General features: G+C 41.1%; 1 protein-coding gene across 1 annotated transcript in view; it reads left to right on the forward strand.

The window, feature by feature from the left end:
* The first annotated feature begins 14,799 nt into the window (after positions 1 to 14,799).
* Positions 14,800 to 24,474, forward strand: part of MRPS9 (mitochondrial ribosomal protein S9) — a 47,257-nt gene continuing 37,582 nt past the window's right edge. Inside the window, exon 1 of the mRNA XM_077343583.1 lies at positions 14,800 to 14,956. Coding sequence (XP_077199698.1) covers positions 14,870 to 14,956 — 87 coding nt within the window. The 5' untranslated portion in view covers positions 14,800 to 14,869. The remainder of the gene's footprint in view (positions 14,957 to 24,474) is intronic.

Consider the following 24,474-nt stretch of genomic DNA (forward strand, 5'->3'; position numbering starts at 1 on the left):
AGACCTTCTGGAAACCCAGGCATGCCACCTTGAGGTCCCCCAAACAAAGATGTACATGAAACAAGCAAATACAATAACACCAAGTTCCTCCTGACCTACGAGGGTTTTTAGGACCCCTGCTTGCTCAAGTTCCTCCATTCCTTCTTTTTCCTCCCCCCTGGTGGTTGTCTCTCAATGCTTACTGCTTCCTCTTCAGCCTTCTTATCTTGGCTGCTTAGTTAATCTAATTCCTAGGGCCTTTTATAGGTCAAGAAACTGCAGAACTATTTCTAGGCCTGGATCAAGTTTCCCATCACAGGAAAATGGGCCATTTCCTCTCCTTTCAGAGGAACTGGGATTGCAAACATTATATGATCATTGCTCCTTGAGCAGTTGGAATAGCCATCAGTGGACTTTTTCACACCAGCTCAATCAACCGGGCTCAGAAGCCTTACACCCACAACTACAAAACCATGTGGAACTAAAACAATGTGGAGCCATGAGATCTGCCCATCATTTTCTACATACATCACCTACCATTGTGAGCCCAATGTATTGCATCTGAAGTAATGTGAGTCACTTTGACCATTTATGCACTAGAGGGTTCATGCCGGGCTGCAGGCTGGAGTTTTAGCCATGGCAGGTTGGCCCACCTCTTCCTGCATCCACACAGGGGAGCTTTTGGCCCAGTGCACCTCATCTGACCTCGATTTGTGCTGCTGCATGGGCGCTGGGGCAGTGAAGATCCCAGTGCATAAACGGTCCTTGAGATACATTTCCCCCCTAAATAGCAGCATTAACAAAAATGATGAATGCTACATTGGGATTCTGGCACTAAAATTAATGCATTATAATCAGCTGGTGGCAAACCCTTCTCCATTCAAACTGTATTTGAGCCACTAGCTCTAAAATGTCTTCTGGGAAATTTCCCCCCTAATATTTTAGCATATGCACATTTTTGAAACTGCCACCTAGGCAGGGCAGCAAACCGACCACATGTTTGGCCTGCAGAAGCTTTCATGATGTCAAGATCGTTGGACTGCAGACAAAGGCTACAGTTTTGTAAATGGCCTTGCCCTTTTAAAAACCTCACGTTCGTTCCAGAAATCAGGAAGGAAGGACAGTTTCGCATCAGGAATTAATAAGTAGGGGGATTAAAGCAATCAAATCTTGAGCCTGTGCCAACCGTGGCCATTGGCCTTGGCTGCCTAGTCTGATGATGCTAACTCCATAGGTCCAACAGCCAGTGCATAAACTCAAGTTACATTTAATTTGTAATTGAAAATGTAATAATATTTTCATTTTGACATAAATAACTATTATGTACACGGAGACAATGTGCATGCAAGCCCATAATTTACAAACAGCATCAGCATAAATAGTTATGATAGGCAAAGTAATCTATGCAGCATTCTAGAGGAATTTTAGAAGTCATAAATCCAGTTGTGCGCATGTGTGCAGCTGTCCATCACCCTGAAGACAGTAGGCAAGCCATTGGGCGTGAAACCTCCATTAATGTATCAGAATTCCCATGGGCATAAGGATCACTTCATCACATTACACCTAGTTGGTAGAACAAGATGAACAATGCACTTTGAATGCACTTTAGAAGTAGATTTTCCTGTTCTGCACAGGAAAATCCAGCTGCAAAAGCACAAGGAAATCACATTATCCAACATGTGCAGAATGGGCCATAGTGTAGCAAGAAAAAGTACTCCACTGTTTTGGGACAGGATGAGGAGGCTGATGTAACTCTTTCATTACCCCATAGCAGCTATGCATAATTTAAAACTATAGCTGCCAGAGTCATAACTGAGCTCTGACCCATAGCTAGAAAGGATCCTACTTTGCTTAAACACCATGGAGCAAGTTCTGAAGTTTATGTTGTTCCACTGTTTATTAAAAACGGATGGGAGCACTTGACAGAAAAATCAAACTTCTGGTCATGGCTCATTAATCTTTGTTGTATCTGTCAGATACGTGTGTTTAGAGTCTCAACAAGGCCTGGAAATTAAGATTACTGCTGTGCTTTTGTGTTTGCTCTAATTTCGACTGGAGAGAAGTGTTACCAGTAGCTTAATAAGAGAGAGATAAGGAGAGAGTCATCTTATTATACAAGACAGAGCAAATGACATTTACAAGGCACCTACTTTCATTTTGGCCCTAATTTTAAGAAGCCGTTTAGCACTTACAGATGTATGGCTGCAAATGGTCCACTTCCCTGTTAATAAAGAAGTCCCCAAATGTATAATCAAAATTCAGCCCTTTTATTATTAACTAGCAGTAAAGCCTGTTGCGTCCAGGAATGCAGTGGGCACTAGATGTGAATCATATGTTATGCTTGACCGTTTACTCGCTGGGAACTTCACTGCTCCAGCTCCCGTGCAGGAGCACAAATCGGGGGTGGATGAGGCACACCGGGCCAAATGCTCCCCCGTGTGGGTGCAGGAAGAGGTGGGCCAACCTGCCACGACTAAAACTCCAGCCTGCAGCCTGGCATGAAGCCTCCAGTGCATGAACACAATTGTTATGTGTATTGTTTGCAGAAGCATTAGCAGGATGCTAATCCTCCCAGGGCAAGAGACGTGGACTCCCTTCCAAGCTGTGAGCATGGTGTTTGTTGATAGGTATGAAGAGGGTGTCCAGCACAGGGGTGTTTAATGCTGCATGTCATGGTTGTGAATGCTGTATTTGTGTGTTTGTGGTGTTGGATTGTTCTTGTATGCTAGAATGTCATATTGTGGTTTGGGGTGTTACTTTTAAAAACAGAAATGCAGACATGAGTGGAAGTGTCTGTGTGTGCCTGTGAGTTTTGTAGGGGAGTTACGTTTTTCTGTGTTCCGGTGCTTAGGATTTGTCTCATCTTGGAAGGCTGCCTTGCATATAGGTGTATTATGTTTCTTCCCATTCTCCCCCCCCCCCATAGTGTTAGTGGAAATTGTCCTGTGGCATTCATTGTTGTCGTGGAGCATCATGTCTTGAAGCTCAAGTCCTCAAGTAATGCACTGTGTTCATGTTTAGTAAGTGATGTTCTGTATATCCTATATCCTCATAGGTGCTTTCAGGAATGCTGCTGGCATCTGAAGGTAAACCTGGTCTGATGGTTTGAGTCAGATGAGACAATCCAAACAGGTCAGCAATCCTATGGAGATGAACTAATTATAACAGCAAGGAATTAAGAACTTCTGAGTAACTACAAGCAGTACCGAGAAGCAATAGGAAGATTACTGTATATAAGCATGCTTACACATCCTGACATCACAGTGGCTGTGAGCATACTGTGCGAGAAAGTAGTCACCAAGAAAAAGAGACTGAAATGTGGTAGAAAGACTTGCAAGGTATCTTCAGGGCACTACTCAGTTAAAACTCAAATTGTCAGCAAACAACTATCTAAAACTGATAGGATACATGGATGCATACTGGGCAGGAGATACCAAGGACAGGAAATTAATCCGTGGACATTTACTTTTGTATCATTTATTTATTTAATTATTTATTTATTTATTTTTATATACTGCCCCTCCTCTGAGGCTCAGGGCAGTTTACATAAAACGTAAAAACGGCACATAGAACTTAGTTTTCATAAAAAAAACTTTCAAATTACTTTCATATTATTTAATAATAATCATCATATACTTTATTTTTTATCTCCTCCTTCCTACGCTCAGGGCAGGTAACAATAATTAATAACAATAAAATCTTTAAAACAGTATAAATACAGTTAAAACATTCTGCAACATATTGGCTCTAACTAAATCCAGATTTTGATTGGAGTGTCCAATCTTTCCAGTTCAGTCTCAGTCCATGGCAGTGAGGCCAGCATTCTTGGAGGTTTATTAGAACTCTGGCCGTATGCCTGGTGGAATACCTCTGTCTTACAGACCCTGCAGAACTAGTTAATGTCTCTCAGAGCACTGGTCTCTTCTGGTAGCATGTTCCGCCAGGCCAAGGCCAAAAAGACCCTGGTCCTGGTTGAGGTCAATTTCTCCACCTTCGGGTCAGGGATCCTCATCAAATTTTTGTTCAATGACCTTAAAGAGTAAACAACCAATCTGTGTATATAGACAGTGTAATACAACTGTTTTTTATTGATGGTAACAGTTTGAATTAAGAGTCTATATACAATATATTGAAGGACCTCTATAGATAACAGTATGTGAGAGAATGCAAGTTTTCTAAATTACCTGTAGTAATTTAGGTAAATCACCTAATAGACTGGTTTAAGATGCTGTATTACTAGCACAATGTAGTCTTTTGTTACAAATATTGTACTTGCTTTTAAGCTAAGGAAAAAAGTTTAATAAATTGTTGGTGTCCCCTTTAAGAGTCTTCTTGACTGGTGTAGATTATCTAACTATGTTAGCACAACAAACTGATATAGGCAGAAATCAAGTTTAGGTTTGTTACTGGCTTGGAGCACTATAAAGAAATATCTGAGGCTCTGTTAATCGACGGTAAGTGTAGTTTGATAACTTTTGATGTGCAATAATGATTGGATTATGTTTATGTGGTTCGCAAGATTGTAGCAGTCAGATGGTGTTTTTGTTATAGCTTATAAATCCTTTAGGAAACTCAGTGTTATGTATTTGAATATTACCATTGGGTAAGTGTTATTGGGTTTGTAATGATGTTTATATGAAGATAGGTGTTTGTACTCATTGGAGATTGTATTATTATTAGAATCTGAAGAACAATGCTGTAATTTGAAACAAGGACTACAATCCGGATAACTTTTCAGAAATGTGGAGAATTGGAAACTGCTTCAGCCCTTGAGCTTTCATCAAAAGCATCAGTTGTATTACATTGTCTATATATACATATTGGTTGTTAATGCTTTAGTTGGTATTTTTAGTGATAAAGTATAGGCCAATATCCCTATTATAGATTTGCTTCAGAAGTCAGCATCAGCCAAGCCACTGTGCCTTTCACAATTGTGGAAAATCTTGACACACGCTTATCAGTGTGATCTGAAACAATGGAGTTAAGGTTCTAGAGAAGCATCTATGTTCATCATACCTTTCATTCAGGTAGGATGAGAATAGCAACCATTTGTCTATCAAAATATCCACATGTGATTCATTCTTCAAGATACTGCTCAAGCCCAAAATGCAGAAATAAGAGGCTGAACTGACAAAAGAACAGACATCACAGTGGTTCCCAAGAGTCTTTACAACACATGCAACAAATTAGCAGAGCATACGATTCCTCATAACCCCTGCTTTCAGAACAAATTTCCCATTTGGACACAACTGTTCGGAAGGCACATTTACCAAGTCAAAGAGTTCCCACAGTGAAAAAGACTTATTTTTGAAAATGTCCCAAACAGAAGTTCTAGAGATCAGGGAAAAACAGTTTCACTCCTCAAAAAATGATCCCGTTTATAATCACTAATGCTGTAATAGCAAATGGGACAATATCAGTAAAAACGATCCATGATTAAAGGTCAACAAGTGAAGTGGCCAGTTGCGATTCTTAGGACAGCTGTTGTCCCCTCTCCGCCGTAATGTTTACGACAATGGCAGGGAAAAGAGAGTGAACATTTCCCTTGGCAGAACCAAATCATGTACCATCTGGCCACCACTGTCAGCAAAAACCCCATCAAGAAACTTCCCATGTAGTGTGAATAATCCCTCCGTCAGCATTCCAGATGCTCTTGCACCATATTACAGATAAAGGCTCATTGTATCTGGTGCTTAAGTTTATACAAGGGAGAAGCAAGGACAAATGCACTCAAAAATCCTAGCCCCCCCCCCCCATGTGAGTAATCTGCTAGCAGGGTGTCAACTTATAGAAAAGGAAGATAGTCCTGTGTTCCTCTACAGCCCTGTAAAACTGGAATAGCACTATCTTGGGAAACGTGCTTAGTAAACCACTGTGTTCTTGGACAGAAGAATATTATGCAAATATTATATATATTTCAAGGCTCAATGCATACTTTATCTGATTGTTATAATTTGTATAACTGTTGAGTGTTACTATTTTTATATACTTGAGGATTGGAAGTAATATAACGATCAAGCTACATCCTTGATTTGGAGATTTTATTTTAGTGGCAATTGAAGATTTCGCTCATTTATTATGATCATTATCCACACAGGCATAATTTTAGACTTGCTTATTTCCGATATTATCTAGACATTGCCTTGTGTGAGTTGTCTGTTTCTTTCTTTCGGGGGTGTGGGGATGTGGTTCATGTGAGTGTTCTCACCGCTTGATAACTGCAATACGAATGACCTGCAAATGTGCATGGGCCACCATTAGTACAACACAACAGAATATTTAGTACTGTTAAAACTTGATGCCTTTCAATGTTGATTCACTCATTCAGCTACCAGTTATCAGTTCACAGAGAACCAGGTAAAGAGAAGGAGAAGTTGTTGTGTTTACCATCCCAAAAACATGAAAGCACAAAGGTGAACTAGATTGTCCCTTCGTTACCTGGTATAAACAAAGTGGAGGAAGGGGCCTTTAAATGGTGACACAGCAGTGCTATATCCACTTGACAGGAGTGATACTGTTTTAGATTTGTTGGTAGTTGTGCCTATGCAGAGAGAAGTTGGTACCTCCTGGGGAAAGGCCAGATCACCATAGAGCTTCCCTGACCAACCAGGACCTGAGGGAATAGTCCATACCTTCACTCACTTCATTGGTCTTTGAAGAATGTCACTCTTCTTAAGATGGTGCTGTTAAAGGCACCATGTTAAGCTCCAACATTGTATTTAAAAAGTAGTGAGACTTATTTAATTTACCAATTAATAAATTCACTAACACTGTATTTGGATAGCAGCCAACATGTTTTGGGACTAGCAGTATAGAAGATTCAAAGAGATTAAAGATATCAAGCTTTTTTAAAAAAGATAATATTTGTTCCCAGCACCCCAGCTTTTGCCCTCAGTTACAGCTGGCTGTCACAATAGCTGTAGACATCTGGTACTGTACTTGTCTTGAAAAAACAGAAAGTAATTCATATCACAACTACCTGGTGCTTCCAAGAAAGGGAATGTCATTTTTCTGATCATCCATTCAGTTAGCATCAGGCGCATTTCACACATGAGCTAACCAAACCCTGCACTTGAATTGTTCTTTACTGAAACAACAGAAGGCAATATTTTTAAAAAGGTGAATGGGGAAGGGTGGAATGTTAAAAGGGAAGTGCTATTATTTGTACAACTGATCTAGTTACTTCAAATTTGTTCTTCATCTTGTACATCTTGTGTGAATGAGACCTTGGGTACTTGTGGATTGTAAACTAAACATGAGCAGGCAGTGCGATGCAGTGGTAAAAAAGGTGAATGCCATTTTGGGCTGTATTAACAGGGGCATCACATCAAAATCACAAGATATCATAGTCCCATTGTGTACAGCACTGGTCAGACCACACCTGGAATACTGTGTGCAGTTCTGTTGGCCTCACTTCAAGAAGGATGTAGATAAAATTGAAAGGATACAGAGGAGAGTGACGAGGATGATCTGGGGCCAAGGGACCAAGCCCTATGAAGATAGGTTGAGTTCTCCGGTTTTCATGAATATTTCCAACAGGACATCTGATTACCCCTCTACTTTGAATTTTCCATTTCTATCAAAACCCTTATTCAAATTTGTTTTATAATTTTATCTTTTCTGCTGACATCTTTTCAGTTCTTCTGCTCACCTAAGTTTTCCTTCTTCACTTGTTAATCATATTAAGTATTATATAGCACCTGTTATAATAGTCCAACCCAGCCAATGTGAAATACATCCTATTTTCTTCCTTTTATGTGTTAGAATTGTGAACCTGTAGGATGGGACCCATTTGATTTCACTGCTGTGCAGCACCTACAACATTACAGGCACTTTCATAAGTAATGAATTATGATTATTTAGGGTAGAGCTAGACATAAACGGGAACCAATGATTCTTAAATTACAGATAAAAATACACCTACAAGACTACAAAAAGCAATGAAAGATCAAATATAATTGTAATGTGGCCCTTACAGTTTGTGAAATTAAACTGTGCATGTGTATGGGGGGGCTTTACAATGTACCAAACAAGCAAAAAAAAAAACACTCATCAATATCTATTTATTGACAGCTGGAAAAGCTTTGTACATATGATGTAGAGTGACATCATCAGTAATGACATCATGGCACTGAAACATAAATCTTATATATCTTCCCCTAAATCAAGAATGAATGCAAACTGTTTCAATTACAGGTTGTTAATTAAAACAAGGCACCAGAAAAACATTAATTTAAAACTCAAGAGATGCATCAATCTAGAGATGGCCATTTTTGCCCTTTCAGCGGCTCTAGCATCAGCTCTTGAAGGTGATTAAATGTTGTTTTCCAGGATTAAAGGAATTCGTAAAAGGCATTTTATTGGGAAGATTCTTATTTAAAGAGGTGCTTCAGGAAGTAATCAGCTGTTTTACAGTTCCATTGAGAAAGCAATTTCTCTGCCAGTGTAAGCTCAAATTATAACCATATCATCAGTCTAAGCAATGAAATGTGTATAATATTTCAAGGTAAACTATGTGGAAAGCATCTTGTAAAGCTGTATAATATACATGACTTTTAAAAATATATGTGATTAATAGAACATGAGTTAGAACGACATCATACAATATCCATAACAGAGGGCTCCTGGGAAAAATTGTAGACTGAATCTTACAAAGTACAGAAATAGGAATGTACATGTACTACATATACATAGTGGTATATGAATAGATTTATTGTGTTTGTGTTACCCGGGGATATATATATCATACTGGAACAGCTAGGCAATGTATCCAACTGTTGCACAGAAAACATTGACAACTTTCATTCAAGATGTTTCTGATTATGTTCCTTTCCAATTCATCAGTTGTCACTGAGTAGAAAAATATTGTCTTTGATTTTACTGTCTGGAGTCTCAGCCATCTGTTGTCGTTCACCTATAGTTGCCTTTTCTTGGAATACATCAATCATGGGAGTTAAAACACCTGATATTTAGAAACTTGTATTACAAAAATATTCAAGGTCTACACTATAAAATGAAGTAAAATGTAGAGAACTTTAAGGTAAAGCTGTAGTACTCTTATCGTGTTGATGTAAATTAGGGTTACTAAATTTGGGCTGGGATTTGGGGAGTAGAGCTTGGGAAGGCAAGGGTTGGGAAGAGGAGGGACCTCAGCAGATACATTGCCATCAAGACCACCTTCCAGAGTGTCCATTTTCTCCAGAGGAACTGATCTCTCTGTTCTGGAGATCAGCTGTAATTCTGGGAAGTCTTCAGACCCTTTCCGGAGGTTGACAACCCTGCTGTAAATCAAGTGTTTCGAGATACATGTGACAGAGCATGTTTGATTTTCTATTCAAGGTTTTGTTTCTGTACCTTTAAAAAAAATTCTATATCTTTCTAGTGTGACTGGCATTATGTGGTATTTAATAAACAAACATGTATTCAGACTTTTGGGATCTTCTCATAGCACCAGAAGCTACAAACTGCCTGCTAAGGAGCTCTGTCCTGGCCCTGCTAACGAGCTGGCCAGCCCCCGCCTGCCCCACTATATCTGGCTGCGAGCTGTGGCCCAAAGCCACCTTAAGCTGCCTGGCCAGGGGAGGGGGCCTTTTCAAGGCCCGTTCTTAGGAACGGGCTTTGAAGCTAGCAACAGGATAAAATTTTAAACGTTTAAAACTTGCAGAATTAGCTGATACTAATGTCTTCCATATATTTATTGATGGAAAGACAAAAGTAGTAACTTTGAAGGTAACAAAAGGAACAGCGTCAGCCAATAAAAAATTAATACTTTCCTCATCTGAGCTGGAAAAATTTACAAGATGTTGATCCAGCAGTTTATTTCAAATGGACCCAAGGGTCGATGTAGAGCATAGTGTACAATGTCTTCGACCTGATTAAGCCCACAAGGGCAGAGGTGTTGTTCCATGGATGTTTTTGTTTTGTTTGTTTGTTTTGGAAATCTGCCTTGTAAGTACTCAGATGGCCTGGTTTGAAAATGTGCACTGATAAATGTCTTTCTTAGTGTTACATTAGAAATGTCAGCTAAGTAACAAGAGAAGAATATGTTTTTCTTAATCTAAGGATAACAGAGAAAATTTAGATTGTCAGACATACATATCAAGGGGAGCGTCTTTTTCAAAAAGCCAATTATGAATTTGGCATTTATGGAACAATGCGAACTAAGGCTCTGAAGACGGACAGAAGTACCAGCACAAAATACAGAGAAGAGTGAGTCTTGACATAAGATCTGGAGAGCCAGTGTGGCGTAGAAGAAGAGTTGTTTTTTATACCCTGCTTTTCACTACTTGAAGGAGTCTCAAAGTGGCTTACAAAGTATTCAACTGTTGCACAGACAACATTGACAACTTTCAAAATATTTCTGATTATGTTGCTTTCCAATTCATCAGTTGTCACTGAGTAGAAAATAACTGTCTAGAGTCTCAGCCATCTGTTGTTCACCTATAGTTGGTTTAACTTGGAATGCACAAATCATGGGAGTAAATCACCTGATATTTAAAAACTTATATTAGAAAAATATTCAAGGTCTACTCTATAAAAAGCCAATTATGAATGTGGCATTTATGGAACAATGCGAACTAGGGCTCTGAAGACTGACAGAAGTACTAGCACAAAATACAGAGAAGAGAGAGTCTTGATACAAGATCTGGAGAGCCACTGTGGTGTAGAAGAAGAGTTGGTTTTTATACCCTGCTTTTCTCCTTCTGTGATTCGAATTCCTTAGATATCAATTTTGATAAGACCAAAATATTAATCTTTTCTAAATCTTGGAAGCATGCCACTTGGAGAGTTGCAAGGAGAAAGATTGAATGGGTTGCGTCCTTCAGATATCTGGGGCTTCTTTTTCATTATAACCTAAAATGGTCTACCCACCATAACACTAGTCTAGTAACACCGTAACACAATAGACATCCTGTGAGGTAGGTGGAACTAAGAAAACTCTGAGAGAAAAGCTTTCAGGATGATGATTAGACTAAGGTCACCCAGCTTGGCTGTATGTGGAAGAATGGGGAATCAAACCTGGCTTGTCAGATTAGAAGTCACCTCTCCTAACCACTACACCAAGCTGTACTAGTCAAGACTATTGTGGTAGTATCTGGGAGATCCAGGTGTGAATCTCCACTCTTGCCATGGAAGCTCGCTGAGTGACCTTGGGGCAATCATAGCCTCTTAACCTTCCTCACAGGATCATTTTGAGGACCAAACAGAGAGAGCGGATAAGCCACTTTGGGTCCTTATGGGAAGAAAGGCACTGTAGGAATTAAATAAATATGCAAGTAACAACACAAATGTCAGATGCCACCCAAAGGCCTTGTGCATCAGCCATTCATTAGCAACAACCCATTTGTGGACTCAGTTATAACATTTATCTTCTTGGTCAGAGGATCCAGGACTTGATTTGGCAATCTCATGATCTTGCAATAGAACCCAGCCTTGTCAAATTAGAAAGAGGCACGCTTAGCCCCCAGGGCTGTCTTCAAGGCACAGAAAGTGAAAGGAATGTGTATCCCTGCAGGGAGGGGGGGGGGAGTGGAGGTGGCAGCCTCAGGGAGGGAGAAAATCCCAAAAGCAAATGTCTGCACATAAAAGAGTGGGCTTTTGGAGTGCAGTCACTTAAAAACAGATCCCAAAAATGAAGGCAAAAGTAAAACTTGCAAGGGAATAGTGACTGGGATCCAGTTTTCCTGCAGTCTTTGAACTGATGTCCTGACCAATCAGTGGCCAACTACTGTGCTACATCAGCAATGGAGGTACAGAGAAGGGGGTAGAAGTTAATCAAGAAAAAACGCCGACATCTACACTTGAAATACTGGGGCTTTCAGAATGCTTTTCTCAGATTTAGTGGGTAATAACTACTCCTGGATATCCTGGAGAAATGGTGGTTTTATCGCGAGGTTGATCACAGATGTTGCAGGGGGGAAATTTAAAGTGATCAATATCAAAATCGAAATCGACTAAGGTGCAGATTGGGGTTAAATATGAGCAAGGGAGTCTTATTTCATTTTAGGTTTTTGTTTTATAAACAGACTGCAGCTCCTTTTATTCCTCTGTCAGGCAGAAACCATTACAGAAGCCTGCTGCCTTGCCCATTGGATGGTGAAGTTAAGTCTTAGCAAACCACTGGACAGGCATGCATGCCAAAACCTTCGTGTTTCTCAAGAAATTTCCTCAGAGGTCTACTGATGGTTGTCACTCCCTTTTCCATTTAATAACATTTACTTGTTAATTCATAATAGAAAGAAAGTTGTAAGCACAATCTACTGTTCACAGATGTTCTGTCCCACTCAAGTCCCAAATGCCTCAACTGTATTATTCCAGAAAGAATCAAATTTAGTCCAGGGCAGAAATAGCACTAGGACAAAATGCTATAATCAACCAATTTCTTATTTATTCAGGAGTAAGTACATGTCTGTGCTTCTTAGAAGAAAACGCCATATCCATTAGAACAAAAATAGAGATAGCATTATCAGTTAAAGATGAAGAAACAGCGCTGCCAAGATAAGAGGGAAAATTCCTATACTAAGACAAGAATAATAGGCCTATCAAGAAAAGTGCTGAACAGATGAAAAGTGGGGATTGAGAAAAGTCATCCTGCTACAGCTACTATTCAGTCCTTCAAATATCAAGAGAAAACTACGGGATCCAATCCTGTAATTGCTGTTTGTTTAGAGAACCACTGAAGCAAATTACATGTAATATAGGTATGCCTTGATGTGGATTGGTCCAGGCCAATCTGATCTTGTCAGATCTTGGAAGTTAAGTGGGGACAGTCCCGGTTATTATATGGAAGGGAAACCACCCAGGAAATCCAGGGTTGCCCTGCAGAGACAAGCAGTGACAAACTACCTCTAAATGTCTCTTGTCTTGAAAACTGTACCACAATTGAGAACATAAAATAATAATGCCAATCATCATTTTTCTTTATGTATAAAGGCAGGTCTTATAAAATGGTTGCATTTTCATATTTGACTCTACCACCTATGTATATATGTGGAAACGCATCATAACGGGCTACAATTTACTGAAGTATAAACCATACTTGAGTTTTGATTTTTAATAAGATAAACTTTGAATACCAGCCCCATGAAAACTTTCCCCATACAGGGCAAAGGGAACTCCTGATGAGGTCAACAAAGGAACTTGGGAACTGTAGTATATAGACCCTTTTGATCACTGAACTGCCATATTCTGATAAAAACAAAAAACAGTCAATATTCAAAATAAGTAAAGCGTATGTTGATGCAGTGAATACAATTAAGATACATTTTTAGCTTACTACACATATTTTATATGTTCATACATATTTGAATTAGCAGCTGGCTACCCTTCCAGGAACACCATCTCTAGAAAAGAGATTATGAATGTGGTGGCCCTTTGTGACCTGATACACACCAAGGTGTTCCTCAGAACTTGCGAGCATCCAAAGCTACCCTATTTCCTAACCCATGCATCTCACTTTCTTATCCCATTTCAAGTTCTCTTTACCTCACTCTGCTCCATTCATATTCCATTTCTCCTCTCTTTCCTTTGTCATCCTTCACATTCCTTTCTTCCCCTTCTCTGCCTCCACTCCTATCCCACTGCTCCGGCTGGCTTTGCAGTGTGCTAAAAGCAATAAGAAGATAGGATACTTGGGGCAGTATGGGACAGCAATGGATTGGAATGACCAGAGCCACTGCATGAAAAATCCAGGCTAAGAGCCTATGTTGGCTTGAAAGTTGTGCCTACAAGAAAAGCCACCAGTAGTTAGGGAAGGAGGAGACAATCCTTTCCGTTAAGTAGTAAATATATCCCTCAAGAGAGTGGAGGAAAAAAGTGAAGGGGTTTTGCTCCACTCCATCAACTAGTGAAACTCATCGCATCTTTCCAGCACCGACCACATCCCAAATATCTTCATACACGTGCCATTTAAAAACTATTATATACAGGCTTATGCAGCCAAGAGTATTTTCAATTGGATTTCCCTTTCAGAGTTCCCATTCCTGCAAAGATTTGCAGATAGTCATTAAGACTTTCCATCAAAATTTATTTCAATTGTATTTAGTTATTACTAAGCTCAGGCAATTACAATATTATCTGCAAGATGAAATTGCTGCTAAAACAGTAACAGCGAGATACACTGGAATAGGGCTGCCAGTTCTGGGTTAGCAAATACCTGGAAATTTGGAAGGTGAGGTTTGGGGAGGGACCATAGGGTCCATAGAGACATTGCGAAGAGAAAACTGTATAACTAAGAAGCAACTTTGAACAGAGTAAGACCTATTTGGGGATTTTCTTTGCAAATTAATCTTGGACCCCCCCCCTTACAGCAACATTCAACAAAGCAAAACCATGTGCAAGATAAAATTTTAAATTATAATTAAAAAGCCAGAAAACCCAGGAAAAAAAGAGAATTAAAAATCACAATCCCCCCACATATCCATAGAAATGCAAAGAGATTTAAAAAGAAGAAGTTAAAATAAAAAGAAAAAATCAAGTTTTTTTAGAGATTCCCTCCAGCAGTGGTCTTCTCCAGCAATGGGAATCCAGTCAGCCTCAGCCAGTCAACCAGCAAAAACTCTGACAGCCAGACTCTCTCCTCTCCCCCATAGTAGACCAGCAGGCAAGTAATGGAGTCAGGTAATTCCCTTTCTTTTATACCCTCTCTGATTGGCCAAGGACAGTTCCTGTTAGAAATACTTATTACACGCTGCATTTTTTAAAAGGGCATGTTCCCACCAACAATTTCCCTGAGATTACCCAATCTCCGCCTCCGCCCCATTTCCCGCCTCCTTTTTTTATAGCCGCGAATCAGACGCGACGTTTTCCTGGCGGTGCGCGCGCTTGCGCAGCTGTGCGACGTGTCGAGAGAAAGAGGGCGTGGCTAGTTTCCCCATTGCCCTCATTTAATATGGCGGTCGTGGGAGGACGCGTGATAGTGGGTAGCTCTGTTTGGCGCGTGGTAGGGAGGACCGGAAAACCACTGCTGAGAGCGAAGGTAAAAGCTCGGGAGGCGGAACAGACCCTTCTGCGGAGCTTAACTGTGTGTAGTGTCCGGGGGGGGGGGTCAGTTTTCGTTCTCGTCTTCCCTCCTCTGTGTCTCGCGCGTTGTTTCGCATTGTCTTCAAAATGGTTGCAGCTGGTCACTGATGGTGGACGCAGCGCAGAGTGTGGTTCCCTTGCCTGGCCTCCGGACTTTACCGTGCTTGTTCCGACCCATTGCTGCACAGGCCCACCGCAGAGGAAAACATTTTAATGCAAAAGCCGCATTGGGAATAAGACTGCCATTGCGTTTCTCTACCGCTTTCATGCTTTTAGTAAATTAGCGATAAGCAAAGCGAGTACGGGACTGTTTGTCAGGGGGTAATTCACTTTTGCAGTATCTTCACCGAATGTATTAAAATGACATGAAATTTTTATTTGTGAGGGACAAGGTGTTGAAAGAGCCTTGTGAACTTCCCAAGATGAAACTTATGTTCATAAAAACAATTACCAATATATATAATTTCCATTTATGTTGTGGGGGTGCCAACCTCCAGCTGATCTCAGGGCAACAGAGATCAAATCACTTGGAGAAAATGCTGGTTTGGAAAGTGGACTCTATGGCATTAGACCTCATTGAAGTTCCTCCCCTTCCAAACCCCCACTCCTCAAACTGGATTCCCCAAATTGTCAGGTATTTTCCAACTCATAGCTGGTAAACCTATACCTGGTATTGTTATTATTGTTAGGTGTGAAGTCGTGTCCGACCCATCGTGACCCCATAGACAAAGGTCCTCCAGGCCTTCCTGTCCTCTACCATTCCCCAGAGTCCATTTAAGTTTGCACCTACTGTATCAGTGACTCCATCCAGCCACTTCATTCTCTGTCATCCCCTTCTTCTTTTGCCCTCAATCGCTCCCAGCATTAGGCTCTTCTCCAAGGAGTCCTTCCTTCTCATGAGGTGGCCAAAGTATTTGAGTTTCATCTTCAGGATCTGGCCTTCTAAGGAGCAGTCAGGGCTGATCTCCTCTAGGACTAACCGGTTTGTTCACCATGCAGTCCAAGGGACTCGCAAGAGTCTTCTCCAGCACCAGAGTTCAAAAGCCTCAATTCTTTGACACCCGGCCTTCCTTATGGTCCAACTTTCACAGCCATACATTGTAACTGGGAAGACCATAGCCTTGACTAAACGCACTTTTGTTGGCAGGGTGATGTCTCCGCTTTTTAGGATGCTGTCTAGATTTGCCATAGCTTTCCTCCCCAGGAGCAAGCGTCTTTTAATTTCTTTGCTGCCGTCCCCATCTGCAGTGATCTTGGAGCCCAGGAAAATAAAATCTGTCACTACCTCAATTTCTTCCCCATCTATTTGCCAGGAATACCTGGTATAAAGTAACCCTATTGAAATAAGTTTGGAGAGCCAGTTTGGTGTAGTGGTTAGGAGTGCGGACTTCTAATCTGGCATGCCGGGTTCGATTCTGCGCTCCCCCACATGCAACCAGCTGGGTGACCTTGGGCTCGCCACGGCACTGATAAAACTGTTCTGACTGGGCAGTGATATCAGCGCTCTCTCAGCCTCACCTACCCCACAGGGTGTCTGTTGTGGGGAGAGGAATGGGAAGGCGACTGTAAGCCGCTTTGAGCCTCCTTCGGGTAGGGAAAAGCGGCATATAAGAACCAACTCTTCTTCTTCTTCTTCTTCTTCTTCTAAGTAAATGTGCTCAGGAATGGGTGATGGAAAGGGTCAGAGATGCAGTCTGAGAAAACAAATCTCACTTTGTTAGAGTGTTAGGATTTAAAGTTTCTCATCAGTTAGAGGTATTGGAGTTGAAGTCTCTGATGATCTCTTTTGGTTATCAACTTTCTGGGTCTAACCTTTTTATGTAAGGTGAGGGGAAAGAGAAAGCATGCTATACTTTCCAGTGGAGAGATTCATTATTGAACCTTACATGGTGTGTATATTAACTATTCATAGTGCATGTCTTTTGCAGAAAATTTGGAGTAGCTTAATGGAGTTTTTTAAATTAATGTCATTATCATAATCCTATATTTAACCAAACATTACCATTTCCCCCCTCTCTAGCAACACAGCCATTGTTGGTGATGTTTGCAGGCTTCTCAGCTATGGCCTACTACAGGCAAGATGTTGGGGTGCTTGGAGAAGGCATGGATTACAAGCATTACTAGTGTGTTTACATCTAGTAAACACCGGTAAAATGAATAGCACATCTGCTCTATTGGATGGCAAAAGTACTTTCTCTTTTGAGGAAGGTTAGCCAGATGGTCAGCAACACATGCACACACGCCCTTCAACGATGAGATCATTATTTGGGCAAAGGCCCATACCTGCTTAGATTACAACAGGATTATATTTCAGTTTCAGATCTCTTCTCTAAGAGTATGTGTTCTCTCTTCATTAACATCAGCAGTGTCTAGGAGTTTCCTTGGAATTAAACTCCTTTAAACCAGAATGTTGGGATTATCTGGTGAAAATACTGGGCTGTCGTTCATCTGCAGCGTAAATTCTGGTCATGATTGGCATCCCACTCCTAAATATGTTATTTGGAAGACATATAATGGCATTTGTTCCATCTGATGTTTTTTTAGATGTTTTCTATATGTATGTTTCATTTTGGTTATGCTTTCGAACTCATTTGAAGTTGATTTTTAGCTAGTTGCCTTGGTTTTGATTGGGTTGAAAAGCAGAATATAAGTATTCTCAATAAATATGAAATGTATGACAGTGTGAATAAACGTGCTTAGAAAACTATTGAAGTAAAGAAAGTTATTGTAGATACGTGCCATAATCCCCTTCCTACAAAAACTTCTTCCTTAGTTTGTTGTTCACCTTTATTGCGCTTTTATTTTCACTGTATGAAAGTCTAGAAACTCTGATATCTTGTCATCCTGTATGTGTGATCCTTTTGATTCTTGAACATAGAGAATTACAGTTTATTATACAACCCCTATCTACTTCTTCTTGTATAATTTTTTGCAGAAAAATGAGGAAAACTATTTTCTTCCATTGCATCTGTGGAAGTGTGTTGTAACTCACAAAAATTCATACAGGAATAAATGAAAGGTGTATTTGGACTTCTGTTTTGCTTTGCTACAAACTACCACTCCTTTGGCATGGCAGTGAGAACACGATATCTTTTAGGATGCAGATATTCTATAAGTATTAGTTTGGATGGACATTAACCAGTCGGTCTTTGCTGGCCACCATTCAAATTGTTTGGGAAGGAGACAAAGTTGACTTCAGATGTTAGAGAAAATAAGAAATTAGAGAGAATCTCTCTGTGTCATTTGCCATACTGCTGCATAGGGTTATGGAAATATGTGTTCAGACTCTGCAAGGGTCTGCATTTTCAAGGTCCTCTTTTTTTAATTAAAAAAAAAATTCTATGCTGCCCTGCCAATCTAGTTCAAGGCAGAAGAAGAGTTGTTTTTTATACCTGACTTTTTCTATTCTAAGAAGTCTCAAAGCTACTTCCCTTCCTCTCCCTTGTGAGGAGCTGGGGCTGAGAGTTCTGAGAGAAGTGGGACTGGCCCAAGGTTACCTTAGTAGGCTTCATATGCAGGAGTGGGGAATCAAACTCACTTCTCTAGATAGGATTCCACCATTCGTAGCCACTACACTCTGCTGGCTCTCTTGAGGGTCTTCAGGGTGGCAAATATTAATACACGAGGCTGCCCTCTGGCGCCAAGCACACCTGGTGCCCCAGGGAGGCAGTGGGTGCGTTCCACTGGTCCGAGGAAGCCCTCCCTGGCCCCCTCCTCCCCTACTGAAGCCGCAGTTTTCCCTGGGCCCGCGGAGCACACCCGCTGCCTCTGTGAGGTGGCGGGTGTGCTCTGTGGGCCTGAGGAAGGCCCCCCCACCCGCCCCCCGCAGCTTACCGGCTTGTGGCTGAAGTTCCCTGTGGGGGGGCGGGTTGAGAGGCCCTATCAGAAGGCGCTTCACGCCTTCCGACTGGCTAGAACTCCCAGGTGAGGGCCCAATCGGAAAGCGTGACCCAGACTGGTCCCACCCACTCTCCGCCCTCAAGGCCCTTAACCAAATCTAATACCACTCTAAGAGCGGTTACAGATTTAAGATGTTAATGATACAAATACACATAAGACATTTTAAGCAATTAAATAAAATCTGTTATTAACCCATAAATGCTGGCAGGGAAAACCCTGATGGGATAATTTCTTATGTAGTTTTCAGTCTGCAGGTCTTTGAAGCTGCAAAGGGAGAGTTATCTTCTATTACATACTGTGCTAGGGGAGGAAGTATGCATGTAAGCCATGCTTTCTCAGGGTTTCATGAAATCCTGGGGTTTCTTGTTAGCCCCAAAAGGGCTTTCCAATTCGGTGAGAATTAAATTTTATATATATATATTAAAATGTATTAAACATTTATCAGGTAATTATGACCATATATGGTCATGTTGGCCCCCCATGACCAATGATGGGCCTGTAGAGGGTGGGAAGGGGAGCAGCCTCTGATGGCCATGTACACAGCTATGCTTTCTAACCATATTCCACATGATCATGCCATTTCTGGAATTTCTCAAAATCTGAAGAATGTTTCAGGGGTTTCTCAGTGGTGAAAAAATTGAGAAAGGCCTGGTATAAGCAAACAAGGAGTGAAGCACAGAACAGTGACTATCCTCTGAAAAACTATTTTCCTTGTTATACCTTTTAAAATAGAAGCCCTTGGCATGCACCATTTCAGAAACACTGCTGACCTTGAAAATGTGTATGACTTCTTACGTATAGTAACTTCCATAATATTTTCAAACCCAAACACTATCACTAGTGTGGAAACCATCCTAGTCATAATAGGGCTACAATGTATTTGTATGTTAAGCTTTGCAACCCTGAAAGCTTTGAATTCTTTAATAGCGTATTATTATATGCATTATGACAAATTAATTATAGACAGAATTAGTCACAAACATATCCTTAAATATGCTGTAGAAATTATTGCTACAGGTTTGCTTTACATAAAAATCTACATGGCAATCAAATACAATCTTAAAGTGTTTCATTTGTTCAAAAGAAGAAAATACTTTCCAGCTGGTGCTCCCCAGAATAGTCCTTGTGAGGCAGGCAGGCAGGCACATTACATCTTTAGTTTTCTGCTCTTCATACACAAATATTCTGGTGCAAGTTCGGCATACGAGAAGCTTCTCTCCCGCTTCCTACTATTCAGCATTCTGTGCGCTGTCAGTGGAAGACAAATGCACAGTCATCATCTGATTAACTGGCAGCATGGCCTTGAAGACACCACAATCCTCCCACCAGTCAAATGCAGTGTATGTGGTGACTTCAGGTTCTGTGATTTGTGGAGCCTCGGAAACCCCCTGTGCAACTGTTCCCACTTGGACTGCTTGTATGGTGAGTAAATGGCATTTGCAGGTGCATTTCAGGAGCCTTTTCAAAAGCTGCAGCTACACCCCATGTAACTCGTGGCAGATGTCTTTGTCGAGAATAGAATTGGTGAAAGCTGTGAATGCTGGCTGGGGGTGTACGACAGGGGAGTACTTGGTCACTTTTTAATTATAACTTCCTTCTGCCTTTATTCATGGGTGTCATGCTGGCATGTCAGGGAATTGTGTGTGCGCAAGTTCAAGTTCTTGCTTCTGAGACCATAATGATGTGCTTGTTTCTGTGTAGTGCGGCGTGTCTAGCACAATGAGAAAAACCCAGTCGGCAGAAAAAGAGGGCGGCAGCTGTTGCATGGAGGAGCGCCTGTTGCCGTGTTTGTACTGCGGTGGAAAGTTTGCAGAACAGATGAGACGGCTGCATGGGAAATGCTTGTCCAGGACGAATCTCAACCACAGGACCTGTGTAAAGTTGAGCAGAAGATGAGTGAACAGGAGGAAGTAACTTCAGTGCTGCTGAGAAAGAGATCAGCATGCCATCTTCTGCCATGTCATTAACCTCCTGTTTAGTTGCTTTTCCCGAGCAGTTTTCCAGTTAGCTGCAAAGGCAAGCTGCTCCTGTTAGTTATCTTATTCCGGACTCAGCACCCACACGCAGTTAGAGTCAAAGATGTTATAGCCCTTTGTTGTGTCCTAGAGAAAGACCTTTGGGTGTCACTTCTCTTTGTGGTTCCTGAAAGGGCATCTGCTCAGGGCCAGTGTAGCAGCTGCATTGTCACCTTTACCGGCAGATAGCTCCACCCAGGCACCACAGTAGCCTACTGTGGAGAAAGTAATAGGAATTGTCGGTGTTTATTTTGAAGAAAGGGAACCTGGGTTTCATAGAGACTGTTGAGCCTTGCTTGAAAGTTACCTCCATTTTACCCCCCAAAAAACTTGCTTCTTTGGCTGTTGGTGATTAGAACCTGGTAGACTATCTTCTGCCCTTTGATCCTTATTGCCACACGTTTCTGGCTCAGTTCTTAAACAGTGAGCTAGTGCTTAATGTGCACCCTCATTCTGCAGAGGAAACAACTCATCTTTCTTGTCACACGTGACATAGGTTAGCTAAAATTACATCTGACTGTGATCCAAGTATTATGAATATTGTTGAGAATTGTGAGCTTTTGTATGTTCATGCATGACATACTGCATCAATGTGGTATTTATCTGGAAAATTTCTACTTGGCCATTCCAGATATCTGTTCTTGACAACTCACAAGGTAAAGAAAGGATAGTGAAATCATAAAAACAACCATAAAATTAACAAAGCAGGCCAAGATTTTGGCTGTGACACCATTCCTAAACATGAGCACAGGTGTGAGCAGCTTGCTTATGGTGCCAGAAAAATATGTGGCCGCTTCAGTCATTCTCCTGAAGCAAGTCAAAGACACCAACTATTTTAAAGTAGAATCTGCAGTTTATGCTACTGAGAGTACTCTTTTGCTGTAATTCCACATTCGGAAAAAAGATCAGCCAATGGAGACAGAGGTTAAGGAAATCTTTTGTAGGGTTTTATATTTCGGTTCAGAGAAGATAATGAAAATCACCAATGAGACCAACATAGAATAGTAGAAATACTTATATGTTGCTGGTGCTGACAGACCTATGAGCATGATTATTGTCTGTCTTATAAGTGCCTGTTGAAATAACAGAACCAGCTGTGCTGGTCAGACTGTGGCCTACCTACAACAGTCAAAATTCCAGTTCATCGGAAGAAATAAAAAATAGCCAAAAACCTGGTGCTCCAAAAAGCTTCCTGCACCCATTCCATCTTCAACAAAATGAGAAGAGTTGGTGAAAGAAGATGAGAACTTCTGAAATCAACTTTTGAAGGAGACAGCCCTTACCGTAGTTGTAGTCCATGGACATCTGGAGAGCCACAGTTTGGCCACTATAGGGATGTTATTGCAAATGGCATCCTCGAGGTGAATTCTGTCTAGAGCACACCCATATGTGTTTTCTGTGGCAGGTGCTTCTCTTAAAGTACAGTCATTGCACTGCTAATTTGCTTATTCCTGTCAGATTGGAGAACAAGGAAAGGATGGTCCAGTGTGGTGCTTGAACTATTTATGGTAAAACTTTCTGTTTAGTATGATGCTGAGGAAAGAATTAGTCTGGTGATTTGTGATTTATTTCAGTGAGCTTAGATGATGTGATGACCACGTTAGCGATTCAGTCGAGTCCAACTCTTGGTGATCCTATGGCTTAGCTGTCACCACAATGTTTGATCTTGTCCCGCTTCTCTTAGTTTTGTAGTGTTCTGGCCAGTGTCTATTTTGATTGCTTAGATATGGGTTTGTGTGAAATTCTATGGTGAAAGTAAAGTGTTCCTTATATTTCCCAGAATTTGCTGTGACTTTGCAAGCAGTCCTTGGATAAAATCTGAGCTCAGTCTTGATCTTATAGGTTGACCTTAAAATAACTTGGGCTCTCTCTGCAGGCCAACTCTCCACTGTCCTCCATGCTAGCTTCATGCTATTCTGTGAACTCTTCCTCTCCTATGTAAACGTCAGCACTAGGCAGTTTGTGTGTGTCAACTTGTTGTGTGTGTGAGAACAGCCATATGCCACTTCTCCTCTGGTTTCTCCTTTCTGTTCTACTCAATAGAAGAATGTGTAAGTTTTCCACAGTGTTGATGGGGAGGGGAGGGGAGGGGTCATTGAGACCTGCACCCATACCTGTCAAAATAAGTGGATTGTTGCCGTTCGTGCTTTGATACATGAAACATTAGGAGATATGTTCAGTCTAGTGGGTATTATATTCATTCATTAAGAACTCAGCCTTTGGAACTGCAGAGAATTCAAGGGACTTTTAAGTTGCAATTTGAATGTGACTTATTTCCCTCTGTGCAGTAAACACAGGCCTGGTAGATCTTGACTGATGTCTGATGTAGGACATAAAACCGTATTAATGAATGGATGTTTACTGCACAGACCAATGGACTATGCACTGTACATAGATAAATATCACAGGACAAACAAATTATAAATTCCATTGCCATTAAGACTAAATGGACCGACTGGAGGGGGGAAATTGATGTAACTCATTTTCTGCACAGCATACCAAGTTGTCCACATTCCTGTTGAGATGCTTTTAAGCCTGTTGCAGACTCAGTTTGGTTCTTTGTTTGGTTAATGTAGGTTTTCTCAAACAGGATTTCATGAAACCCAGGGGTTTCTTGATGGGCCTGGAAGGGTTTCCCAAATGGTTGGGAGTTAATTTTTTAAAATATATTATTTAAATTTGTTAAGCATTTATTGGGTGATATGACCATATATTGTCATGTCGACCCACCCACCCCTCCAAAAATGGCCAGTGGTGGGCCTGGAGGGGGGTGGGAAGGGGAGGGTCCCCAAGTGGGTGTGTACACACCTATGCTTCCCAACCTGCACAGTTATACCATATTCTGCACAATTATACCATTTCTGGGATTTCTCAAAGCCTGAAGAATGTTTCGGGTTTCTCAATGGCAAAAAAGTTGAGAAGGACTGGGTTAATGGTTCAAAATATTTGGCTGATGTTTTGTTAGTGGCTGCTGTTTGCTAGGGATTAGTGCCCTGGCACCTGAAAAGTACCAGTAAAAGCCTTTTCTACTAAGCGGAAGAGAAGGAGCATGTGAAGAAATGGGAGGCTTAATTTTGAAGAAGAGAGCAGACACATAGCTGTGATTTGGCTGAAGCACTCTGGGCGTAGGATTCGGTTCTCTGGTGCAGTATAGTAGAGCCATTATCCCCTTTGCCTCTGTTTGTGCTCTGTTAGTTTGTTTGTTTGTAAATAAAGCAACTATTACATAATCGCTTATAGGTCTCCAGTGCTCTTTTCCTCCGGGTATTGCCGCACCTGGAATTTCTTGACACTCAGAGAAGTGCATAACAAACTTAATCTGACTCCTTTAAAGAAGAGTTCTTTAAAACAGATTGTGGATGAATACTCTCCAAGCCTGTGTGTCTGAGGAGATGCATTTCACAGCATGTTTAAAATGCTGATGTTCTAACAGGGGGTCAAAAGCTGACAATAGGTATTCTCTTCAAAACAGCTGATCCTAATCCTGTGAATTTGCCACGTCTGATTTTGAGTGGATCCGTCAGTGTGATTTTGCCTGAAGGGATACTTAGGAAGAATG

Source organism: Paroedura picta, chromosome 6 (genome assembly GCF_049243985.1).
Source record: "Paroedura picta isolate Pp20150507F chromosome 6, Ppicta_v3.0, whole genome shotgun sequence".
NCBI lineage: Eukaryota > Metazoa > Chordata > Lepidosauria > Squamata > Gekkonidae > Paroedura > Paroedura picta.